This window comes from Cricetulus griseus, chromosome 9, assembly GCF_003668045.3.
Source record: "Cricetulus griseus strain 17A/GY chromosome 9, alternate assembly CriGri-PICRH-1.0, whole genome shotgun sequence".
Classification (NCBI taxonomy): domain Eukaryota; kingdom Metazoa; phylum Chordata; class Mammalia; order Rodentia; family Cricetidae; genus Cricetulus; species Cricetulus griseus.
Window position 1 is genome coordinate 6,641,120 of NC_048602.1, and position 11,501 is coordinate 6,652,620.

Genomic DNA, 11,501 nt, shown 5'->3' on the forward strand with positions numbered 1-11,501 from the left:
AAGTAGACCAAGCTGCCCTCAAACTTGGAGTTGCTTCTCTTGTTCCTGCTTCATGAACACATGCCTCCACTGCTCGCTCTCTCTCTCTGTCTCTCTCTCTCCCTCTCTCTCTCTCTCTCTCTCCCTCTCTCTCCCTCTCCCTCTCTCTCCCCTTTCAGGTTGGCCTTGAACTGGTCATGTAACTGAAGGATGACCTTGAAACCATGATCCTTCTACCTCCATCTTCCAAAGTCTGAGATTCCCGCTTTCCCTACCACACTTTCAGGGTCTGCAGAAGTCTCCTTCTGTTTCCCTGTCGTTTCCCCCTCTGAATGTGGACACTCACCCCAAGACTTCCAGCCTCACCCCCTGGGGCTGCAATTTTACACGTCATATGGTCCAGAGAACCAAGGAACCAGGGTTCTACAAGTTCAGCCCAAAGTCGTATTGTCATTCTGATGATATGGATTTGAATCATAAGGTCACCACTGTACCGATTACAGGGCAGTGGCAGAGATAGTTTAAGGCAGTCACGTGGCCAATGTTACCCTAATGCTTACTATTTTTCTTTTTTTAAAGATTTTATTATGTTTACAACATTCTGCTTCCATGTATATCTGCACACCAGAAGAGGGCACCAGATCTCATAACGGATGGTTGTGAGCCACCATGTGGTTGCTGGGAATTGAACTCAGGACCTCTGGAAGAGCAGCCAGTGCTCTTAACCTCTGAGCCATCTCTCCAGCCCCTGTTTTTTTTTTTTGTTTTTTTTTTTTGTTTGTTTTTTTTTTTTTTTTTGAGACAGTTTTTCTCAATGTAATCCTGGCTGTGCTGGAACTCTTGGTATAGAGCAAACGGGCCTCAATGCCCGGCTTCCATAATTATATTTTAATTTCTAAACTCAGAAAAAAAAAAATGCAGTGTGGAGGACGGATGCTCTGATGTAAACGGAGGGACCTGGCTTTAAATGCCACGCCCGCCAGTCCTCTCAGAGCCTGCCTGCCCGCCTGCCTTCAGCGGTGGCCCTCGATCGCTTTCCAAACGGCTCCGCGGCGCCACCTCTCGGCCTGCGGGCGGTATACCCTTAAGAGGGCACTCCCACGGGCTTGAAGCCGGGGTGGCCATGTTGACTCCGGGAGTGGGCGGGGCTTGGCGGGCGTCCTTTTCGGTTGGAGCAAACCGACCACTTCCGTTCTTCCTCCCCCCCCCCCGGTTTGAGTGACAGCAGAGGCGGAGCCCGGCCATGTCCCTCGGGGGCTGGGGGGGGGGCGCCCCGGGGAGAGCGGCGGCGGCAGCAGCAAGGGCTGCTGCAAGGGCGGCGGCAAGGGCGGCGCTCCTCCCGCGGCGGCGGCGGCGGCGCGCGGCAGGCAGAGGCTGGCGGCCGTAGCCCCGCCCCCGGCTTCGGGCGCCGCCTCCCGGCTTCATTTCCGCCGGGAGGCCCGTGCCGGGAGGCGGCGCTGCCGTAAGTCAGGTCGGCGGTTTGCCGCGTCACGGAAGATGGCGGCGGCGGCGGCGGTGAGCGGGGCGCCCGGCGGCGTCGCGAGCTCGGGGCCCGCGGGCACTTCGGGCGCGATCTTGCAGGCGGCGGCCGGCATGTACGAGCATCTCAAGGACGAGTGGAACCGCAAGAGCCCGAACCTCAGCAAGTGCGGCGAAGAGCTGGGCCGTCTGAAGGTAGGGAGGGAGGGGGGAGGCAGGGACGGCCACCGGAGCTCCGGGCGAGCGGGCGAGCGGGCGAGCGGGCGAGCAGAGAGCGAGTGAGGCTGGGACACACCCGACACACGCGGCCCCGGGGGCGGCGGCGGTGGCGGCGGCGATGGAGACTGATGGAGACCCTGGCTTTGCCCGACTCCGATGAGAGAGGCGGTTGGTCCCCACCTCGGGCCTTTGGAGGGGCCAGGGATGGAACCGGACGCCAGCGAGCGAGGTTGAGACGACCGACCGTGAGGTTCTGAATAAATTGTGTGCCAGAGACCGAGCCGAGGCCCGCGGTGGGGCGAGCAAGCAGTTTGGGGGCCCCCGGAGAGCATAAAGTCCCGACTGTAAAACGTGTTCAGATGTGCGGAAGGCCCAGCCCGGTCTCCAGCAGCAAGTTGAAGGGAACGGCTAGGGTTACATCTAGCGAGGCCTCATCTCAAAAAACTAACTGTTGTTATTCATAAGTAACCAAACAGCAACAGCAAAATAGATACGTATTAGGTCCCCAGCTTTACTAGGGAATGGTGTCTGGGCTGGATTGCGGGGGGGGGGGGGGGATTAGTGCCTCACACTCCTTGACATAGATTTGGGGCCCACCCTAGTTACCCCTCCTCAGGCAGAGAGTGGTGGGGGAAGGTCTTGGCAGAACTGAGTATCCTAGCAGGGCATGAGATGTTCCACACTTGGAGTCTTAGCAGTTGGGAGGCTGACACTAGGATCTCCAGTTCTAGGCCAGACTGGCCTGCAGAGGGAGATCCTGTCTCAAACAAAACAGAAACCCCAAACAAGCCAAAAATAACAACAGAAAGAATTGAGGTCATCCGTGTCTTCCCCACCCCATGAGTGCCTCCTGTTTACCCATGAAGCCCCTCGTTGTAAAATGAGGTGATCCAATAGCGCCTTAGGCTAAGTGATCGACCAGGACTGACCCCCTTCATGCTCATGGCTGCTGTATGAGCAAGGGTGCCCGGAAGCTCCGTTCTCCGAGTGGAAACATCACAGTCCAGATGAAAGTGGGTAGCCTGTGTTTGCAGTCTCATGTTCATTCCTTCCCCCTCAGCTGGTTCTGCTGGAGCTCAATTTCCTGCCAACCACAGGGACCAAACTGACCAAACAGCAGCTCATTCTGGCCCGTGAGTGTCACTGGTTGGTGGAGGGAGGGTGATGGGTGCGGGTGACGGTAGTGATGATCCCAGGAGGGGGATTCCAGTCACCACCTCAGAACCACCTCCTTGCTAACAGGTGACATACTGGAGATCGGGGCCCAGTGGAGCATCCTATGTAAGGACATCCCCTCCTTCGAGCGCTACATGGCCCAGCTCAAATGCTACTACTTTGATTACAAGTGAGGTTGGGCCCTCCAGGGAAGGGGTTGGATCGGGGTGGTTTCTTGGTAGTTCATTTACCTCTGGGTCCCTCCTGTTGGCTTCATCGCCTGGGAACCGTTGCTGTTCCTACCTCTGTCCCAAGAACCTGGAGGGTCACGGGATTGACTTGGAAGTCTTGGGACCCGGTTTACGTAGTCTGCTTGGTTTGTGTGGTCCGTTTCTGTACGTTTCTAACCAGTTTTCCTTTTTCTTAAAGATTTATTTATGTATTTTCACGTATATGGGTGCTCTCCATGTATGTCTGCACATCAGAAGAGGGCATCAGATGCCATTATAGATGGCTGTGAGCCGCCATGTGGCTGCTGGGAATTGAACTCAGGACTTCTGCAAGTGATGACCTCTTCACTGCTGAACTATTCCTTAGCCCCTCCAATCTGTTTTTCCTGATCCTTACACTACGTTCCCTCTACTCAGTGTGGCTACGTGTTACCTGTCATCTACTAGGCTGTATTCTTGACTCCAATAACTGACATACCACCTATAGCAGCCAATAGGATGCTATTTTGCATCACTATTTGGTAGTTTTGTTTTGAGACAAGTTTCAAGGTAGTACACCTGCCTTTGCTTGGAGATTATAGGTAGTGCTGCCCCCTGCTGGTTTGTTTGTTATGTTAGTTTTTGTTTTGTTTTGTTTTTTGATTTTTTTTTTTTCCCTGTTTGGTTTGGTTTTGGTTTTCTTGACACAGAGTTTCTCTGTGTAGCCTGGCTGTCCTGGAACTCAGAAAGATGCCTGTGCCTTCCAAATGCTGGGATTAAAGGCGTGTGCCACTACTGCTTGTTTTGCTACATAGTTCAAGCTGTCCTTAAATATATTGTCATCCTGCCTCTGCCTCCTGAGTGTTGGTGTAAAAGGCATGGGCCACCACACCTAGCTGTTGTTTTTTGAAGACTGTGTCTTCTGTTCCCCGAGCTGGCTGAGAACTCTGTGTAGCCCAGGATGATCTCGAACTTCTGATACTCCTGGTTCTACTTCCCAGTAGCTGGAATTGCAGATGTGCACCCCCATATCTGGTTCATGCAGTGTTGGGATCAGACCTGAGGTGGTGTTCATGCTAGGGAGACTTTCTACTGACTGAGTGCCTAATCTCTGGATGCTGTTGTTAGGAGTTTATACCTAGGTTAGGCCATTGGACTCACTTGTGGTGTGGGCACTTAGTAACAACTGTTTAAGAGATAGGAAACCATGCATTGAGGTACCTTGCTTGGTCCGTGTGACTTGCGGCTTTTCTTGCCTCTCTGTACATCACTTGTCTGAACTCCTACAAGTAGTTGTAAGGATTCTGGAAAGTAGATGAGGCACTTGGTTAGGTTCCCAGGACCTACTAACCCTTGTTCCCTCCCTCCCGGTTTTCAGGGAGCAGTTACCTGAGTCAGCCTACATGCACCAGCTCCTGGGCCTGAACCTCCTCTTCCTGCTCTCCCAGAACCGAGTGGCGGAGTTCCATACAGAATTAGAACGCTTGCCTGCCAAGGACATCCAGACCAATGTCTATATCAAGCACCCTGTGTCCCTCGAACAAGTGAGGATGGGCAGGGGAAGGGAGAACCTGGCTGAAGTGGGTAGTGTCAGTTCAGACCTTGAGGGCTTCCTGGAGGAATGGTCAGGGTTCAACCTACCAACTCATTGAACCAGCAAATAAAAATAGATCTGTGCCAGGTACTCGGGTAGTTTAAACAGGTAAAACCCCTAATCTTGAGACAGTGAGGAGAGGAAGCATTGGGTACCACAAGAATGAGTCACCTGTGTTGTGTGTGGGAGGGCTCGGTGAGGATCTGACAGGGCTAAGAGGTCATCTGGAAGAGGCTGCCTGTGTCCTGAGGCTCAAACCTTTCTGCCATATCTGAGGGACAGCAAAGAAGTTAAAGGAACGAGGGGATAAGGCTAGGGGAGAGCCTTGGGAGCTGTTAGGAAGTGGTGTCGGGAGCTGGGGCCTCCAGAGGATTTACTGTGGGAAGGGGAGGCAGAGTGGCAGGTAGGAGCAGCCGTTTAGATGTGTGTAGACTGGGAGCTGGGCTTGATACGCCTGCCTTCCCTTCTAACTGGAGAATGCCAGCCCAGAGTAGGCTGCAAGGGTGTGTGTGTAAGCCAGGTAAGGCTTTGTAGACGAGGAGGAGCCCGATGTACAGGGAATGGGTGGGCTGTGTGGCAAGGGTGTTGTTAGAGCAGGGATCAGGAGGCACCGAGAGAGCAGGGAAGCCCCTGTGCTCCCTTCATCCTCTTTCTCTTCTCTGGCTTTGGCAGTACCTGATGGAGGGTAGCTACAACAAGGTGTTCCTGGCCAAGGGAAACATCCCCGCTGAAAGCTATACTTTCTTCATTGACATCCTGCTGGATACTATCAGGTATGTGGGGGCTGGGTCCCTGATACCACCCTGACAATTCCTGTGTTTTTCATAGGGGATCTCACCCCCCCCCCCAGGGTATAATCAGAGCCCTGTGCAAACTAAGTGAGCCCCTCTACTGCTCTGCTGAGCTGTCCTCCCCGCCGGGACACCTGTTTTGGGAGGTAGGGCTATTGAGAAAGGGTTTCATGTAGCTGACAGTGGCTGTGAACCTGATCCTCCTGCCTCCACCTCCCAAGTGCTGGGAGTACAGACATGCACCCCCACACCTGGATTTATATGGTGCTGGGGACGGAACCTGTGCTTCAGCGTGTAGACAGACACTCTTCTTCATGCATGCAGAAACCTCCTCCAGACTCTAAGGGTGCTGTGCTCTTGTGAAGCCCCTACCCCTATTTGAAGACTCCCTCATAGCCTGAGCTGTGGCTCCCAGGAGGGCAGGGTCTGGGAGGTTGTCTGCTCCGTAGTGAGAACTGTCACCTTCCCACAGGGATGAAATTGCAGGATGCATTGAGAAGGCCTATGAGAAAATCCTTTTCGCTGAGGCTACCCGGATTCTCTTCTTCAACACACCCAAAAAGATGACAGACTATGCCAAGAAGGTGGCTGGGGTGTGGGACAGGGACTATGGATTGGGGTTGGGAAATAGAGAGTATTGTACCTTGTCTCGACAGTGTCAATACACAGTGTGGGTAATCTGGAGAACACAGTGTTAATATACAGTGTGAATAGTTTGGGGGGACACAGATTGGGTTGTCTGAGGGACTCTAGGAGAATAAAGACTGCCTACAGCTAGATCCAGTTGTGAGACCTCAGACAAATGGTCCAGCCTCTCTGAGCTTGCTAGCCTTTCTGTAGGTGGTGGCTAGAGTTATATGCATGGAGCTTAGCATCAGGTCCAAGGGTGCTCTGCATATTAGGTTTGCCCTTAGCAGAATTCCTTAGAAGCAACTTGTCCCATAAGACTGTTTTCTTTGGTGTAGAACATTTGAGTAGGAGCAGTGCCCCGGGGAGAAGCTGACTCATGCTGCATACTGACCTTGGTGTCCAGGAAGCAGAAGAGTCAAGAGCAGACTGTGAAGCTGTCAGGCTAGCTAAGTGGCCTGAGACACCAGGCTCAAGAGCAAAGGGATGAATTTGAGATGTGATGGTGACAGCTATTCACTACTTACTGCAGACCAAATACTATTTTCATTGCTCAGAGGCTTTAGTCATAGAGGAGCACGATTATGGTACCCATCTCAAACATGGGGTGCCATTCCTTGCCTCTAGTTACTCTGTGAAGAAAGGAGCCATGGTATACATGGGGTGGGGAACAGCCTGTTGGATCACCCACTTACTTCTGATCTCTCTCTTTCTTCCTTCAGCGAGGTTGGGTCCTGGGACCTAACAACTACTACAGCTTTGCCAGCCAGCAGCAAAAGCCAGAAGACACCACCATCCCCTCCACTGAGCTGGCCAAACAGGTCATCGAGTATGCCCGGCAGCTGGAGATGATTGTCTGAGCCTCGGCCGGGGAGGTGGACATGACTAGTCCAACAAACCCAGTATAGGCTGGCCTTCAATAAAGGCGGATTAACCTCTTATGGGCCCTAGTCTCCCCGTGGAACGGTGGGAGATAGTTGAGAGTTTGGGGGCCTTTGGGCCTCCTGGGTATGTGTTACCCAGTGGCCATGGCTGAGTTTTAAGTGGCCCACAGGAGAGCACAGGCCCAGACTGAGGGACTCATAGCCAGCTGTGGATACATTGTGGTGCTGGGCTAGGGGACTAGATTTTTCTCAGTGAAGCCCCGTGTGTCAATTTTTAATAATTGTTGGCCATGGATTAAATAATTTTTGAAATGCCATGTGAAACTGGCCTTGTCTGTGGGCTCCATTTGTGCCCTCCATAACACACGGTATGGGACCTGATGTTGAGCCAACACTGACTTAGACTGTTTCCTGCTTTGAAGTTCTTTAAGAAGTCCAAGTCTGGCCAAGCTACCTGTTGGGTTTTCAAGAGAGCCGCCCAGTTGGTTATCCTCACTGTTGCTCCAGAGTGACCTGTGACTTTGGCTCAGCCACAGCGTTGGTGGTATAAAGGGGACAAGACCCTGCCCCTGGGCCTAAGTGTGGATGCTCACTGGCATCTTGCCGCTTTGACTTGGTATGCACAGGAGTTGGTTCTTTAAAGGAGGCCTCGCTCTGCTCTCTCTGCACCTCAGCTTCCCAGGTGGTAACTAAGACAGCCAGGCAAGCTGTGTAGACTGGGTACTTTATTGGCAAGGAAGGTGAGGCAGAGGGTGCTGGGCAGATCGCACTCAGTTGGAATGGGTGGCCTGCAAGTCGTAGCGCTCCAGGCCAGCTACTAGGGAGCCAGCCAGCTTGACAGTGGCCACCCAGGGCGGCTCACTCAGGTGGTTGGTGGGTGTACTCAGCCTGGGAGAAGGAAGAATTGACAGTATCTATCTGTGGGGCTTTCTGGGCTTCACTTTCCCCATGGGCATAAAGACAGCCCTGTCCTAAGGTTCTCCAGGGCATTTGGGGCAGAGGTACATCCACGTGCAATAGGAAGGAGTGTGATGAGCCCTAGCTAACCCCCAAAGGAGGCCAAGGCAGGATTTTGTCCATAGCTAGGCTTAGGTGTGGCAACAAAATCCCTGGGCAGTGTCCCCTGATGGGACAGTAACCTTTGTAGCCAAAGGCTGAGGCCTCTACCTTCTAGTTGCCAAAGCCTTGGGTCCCTCCCGAGTAGGTGTGTGTAGGGCTTAGGAAAAGGTATGGAAGGTGGAGATTTCACTGGGCCCAGGAAAGTCGGGGACCTATTATTTACTCCACCCCAGGTTCCAGAGAGACAGTTGCTTCTGTCCCTATCTCTGAAAATAAACTTGGGGCTGGACCCTAGTGCCCTTAGGGACAGGGTTAAGGCAGAATAGGGTCAGACCAACGGGAAGGCTACAGAGTTGGGGACCAAGGGTCAGCCTATGGTCAGGATGCCAAAGCGTTGGATCTTATTCTATCCAGGGAAAATGGGTGCTGGACTTGGGAGTGTGCCCTCTACTCATCTCCCTCACCAGGCAGACACGTTGCGTGGCAGGCGTCGGTGACGGGGTTGATGGCGGCAGTAGCACTTGCAGGGACAAGAATTAAGCACCTCGAAAGGCGGCCAGTGGCGCACTGCACCCTTGCTAGGTGCCCCAGCTGTGGCGGGCCCGCTGCTGCTACCCCCTACGCTGCTGCTGTCAGCCCCCGGAGTCGCAGTCAGTTCTCGAGGACCGTCTCCAGATACAGCCTCTTCACGGATCACACCCCGGGCCGCCCGGGGACCTTTGTTCTTGCGTGTACGAATCTTGGTGGGCTGGGGCACTGGCGGTGCCGGCTCAGCGGTGGTGGTTGCTGGAGCTGGGGATGTGGCCCGAGCGGGTGCTGGAGGCGGGGGAGGGGGCGGGGCCTGGTCGGCAGCCACCGTGGGAGGCAGAGTGGGGGCAGGAGTGGGGGCCGAGGCTGGCTCCAAGTGGTCAGGGTCTGGGACAGGTGTGGGGGCCACCAGTATCGGCGTCCTCGGAAGTGCTGGTGGCTGCGGTGTGGGCGGCGGCACCGGCACCGGCGGTGGAGTGGTTGGTGGTGTGGGCGGTGGCGGTGGCAACGGAGGTGTCTGCTGCGGACCTGGAGGCACTGGGCGGACAGGCTCGCCGTTGGTGGGCGCTGGGAAGATGAACATGGGTGGTGCCAGCAAGGCAGGTGTGGGCCTGCGGGGCCCTGAAGCTGGATGCGTCTGACCTGACCTTGGTGGAGGGGAGCCCCAAGGCCCTGAGAGCGTGGTTGTGCGCCGTCGGGGTGCCCCGATTCCCCCGACTGCCCCGTTGAATCGGAAGTGCCGTTCAGTGCCATCGGGAGGGCTCACCCAGTCGAATTTGGGCTTTGAACCTGGGAAGGTGGTGTAAGGGGGTGGTGGTAGAGCTCGGGCAAGGGGAGCAGGCGCCGAAGGGGGACCAGAGCAGCCTTCACAATCTCCATCACCGCCCTCGGTTTCCTGAGCTGTACGCGGGGCCTCTCCCGAGGGCCGAGTGGCTCCGGGAGGCTGGGGCCCTTGCTTCAGGACCTCCGCATAAGAGATGGCTCCCGAAGAGGCAAACAGTCCTCCGCCGGCGCCGCCGCCGCCGGCCCCAGGTGAGGCTCTGGGGGGCAAGGGGCCCGGGGCCGCCGGGGGGCACAAGTGGGGCCCCGACTTGAAGGTGACTTTACACAGCAGGCTCAGGCCGGACTCGGAAGTAGCAGACCGAGCCATCTCCCCCTCTCCGCGAGCTCCCCCGGCCGCCTGACCCTCGCCGCCGTGTCTGACCTGGCTTTCTGTGGGGCTGCTGGCCGACGAGGCCGGAGCGAGCCTGCGGCTCGGGGGCTGCTGGTCGCCAGGCGGCGGCGGCGGCGGCGGCGGAGGAGGAGGAGGAGGAGGTGGAGGAGGAGGAGGAGGAGGTGGTGCTGGCGACAGCTGCTTCCGAGGCTCCAGCAGCGTCGGAGGTGGGGCTGGGGCCCTCGGGACCGGTTCTTTCTCGGCCAGTTGCCGGGGCAGCGGTGGCAGCGGGCGGAGGCTCGGAGGATCACCCTGACCGCGATGGCTCGCCTCCAGCAGGCCGCGGATCCGAGGCACTGCCGTGCCCGTGGGCTTTCGCCACTTAGAGGGCGCGGGCAGCAGGGTCCCCACGGGGGGCGGGGGTGGTGTGGAGACCGTCGCCGTAGCCGCCTCCTCTGGAGGGGGTGTCACTGGCGAGGGCAGTTCTAAGGTCAGGGGCAGGGGCGAGGGTGAGGCCTGGGGCTCCGGGGGTATCAGGAGTCCCGGGGGCCCGGAACTGCCAGGGAACCAGACGCCCAGCCCTCGAGCCAGGCGCATGGCTGGGGATGAGGGGGTCACCTCGGGCTCCACCAGAGGCGTCCTGCGGGAGTCGGATGCGCGGTCTGAGGCCTGCTCTTTCCGGGAGCCCCCGCCCGCGGAAGGCTCCGACTGCACGTTCCCCATTTTCGACGGAGGTCGGAGACTGCGGTTAAATAAACTTGCAGCAGTCAGGCGGCGGGCTCTGCGGGGACTCCACGGCTCAGGCTGTTCCGGCACCGCCCCTGCCTGCATCGGTCTGCCCGGTCCCTCAGTGTCCCCTCGGCCCCCCGTCCCCTATTTAAGTCTCCGGCTCTCCGGCTCGTCATGGCCACGCCCACTTCCCCAGGCTCGCAGAGCCGCGGTTCTTACTCTCGGAGCCCAACTTCTTAACGTACTAAGGGGGCTGCTGACCCTGACTCCTCGGCTGCTCAGATCACATCCCTAACCACTCCGGCCACGCCCGCCCGGCCTCTCCAGGCCTCAGGGATCGGTCCTCGCCAGCCTCCTTGTTGACTTTTCAACCACACCGGTAACGATGGTCGTTATGCCCAGAAGCCAGCAAGGAATCCAGGCTTCCACCACCCTCCCGCTCTAACCAGGTCCCGGGGGGGGGGCCTAAGCCCCGCCCCCGATTGTCAGAGAACCGGGCCGCATCCTCACCCCGCCCCCACCGGGGTCCGTCCGGTCGGCTCCTGCCTGACAAATAAATACAGAGGACCGCGGTCTGGCTAATCCCAGGCCTTCGGTCCCAGCCCTCCCTGCGATCACCCACCGTCTCCCTCGGTCGATCATTGGGATCCCTCCCGCTTCTCAGCCAGCAGCAAATCCTCAAGCCGCCTAAACTTTTCCCGCTCGGCGTTTGTGACAGCTCTTAACTTAGGCTCCACCCCCTTTCCTCAAGCTCCGCCCCGGCTCGCCGCTCGGTAGACCCCACTCACCGACTCCTACAGCCGACCAAAGATCAGACCACGGCCCCGTGGACCCAGGGCAGGGCGGGGAACGGCCGTAGCAGAAAATAACCGAAAAGAACGGGTGTGCGGGTGAAGGCAAGTGGGCGAGACAGCGAGGACGACCCCCGAGATCTAGGCCACACCCAGAGCTCGAGGCCACGCCCCCACCCGTGGACCAGTTTGAGCTCGGCCCTTCGAACCTAGATCACCCTTAGAAATACTCGGGTGTCCACCGGGTGTGCAAACCCCTTCGCCTTATGCCCCACCCCTTGACAGTGCCCCGCCCCTCTCCGTT

General features: G+C 57.0%; 2 protein-coding genes across 4 annotated transcripts; one reads left to right on the top strand and one right to left on the bottom strand.

The window, feature by feature from the left end:
* Positions 1-946: 946 nt before the first annotated feature.
* Psmd8 (proteasome 26S subunit, non-ATPase 8) lies at positions 947-6,994 on the top strand. Its single transcript, XM_027430550.2, has 8 exons — positions 947-1,055; positions 1,199-1,653; positions 2,738-2,810; positions 2,920-3,022; positions 4,420-4,585; positions 5,308-5,408; positions 5,899-6,010; positions 6,776-6,994. The coding sequence occupies exons 1-8, from the start codon at positions 947-949 to the stop codon at positions 6,911-6,913; spliced, it is 1,257 nt and encodes a 418-aa protein (XP_027286351.2). The 3' UTR covers positions 6,914-6,994.
* Positions 6,995-7,645: 651 nt separating this feature from the next.
* On the bottom strand, positions 7,646-11,455 carry LOC113837212 (gametogenetin-like). Of its 3 annotated transcripts, none has more exons than XM_027430549.2 (3): positions 11,195-11,455; positions 8,461-10,419; positions 7,646-7,825 (listed from the first exon to the last, which is right to left on the bottom strand). In XM_027430549.2, exons 2-3 carry the CDS (start codon positions 10,398-10,400, stop codon positions 7,708-7,710), a joined length of 2,058 nt encoding a protein of 685 aa, XP_027286350.1. In that variant the 5' UTR covers positions 10,401-10,419; positions 11,195-11,455; the 3' UTR covers positions 7,646-7,707. The 3 variants fall into 3 exon arrangements, with proteins under 3 accessions (XP_027286350.1, XP_035305308.1, XP_027286349.1); XM_035449417.1 differs by having other exon boundaries at positions 11,029-11,455; XM_027430548.2 differs by having other exon boundaries at positions 8,461-11,455.
* Positions 11,456-11,501: the final 46 nt, after the last annotated feature.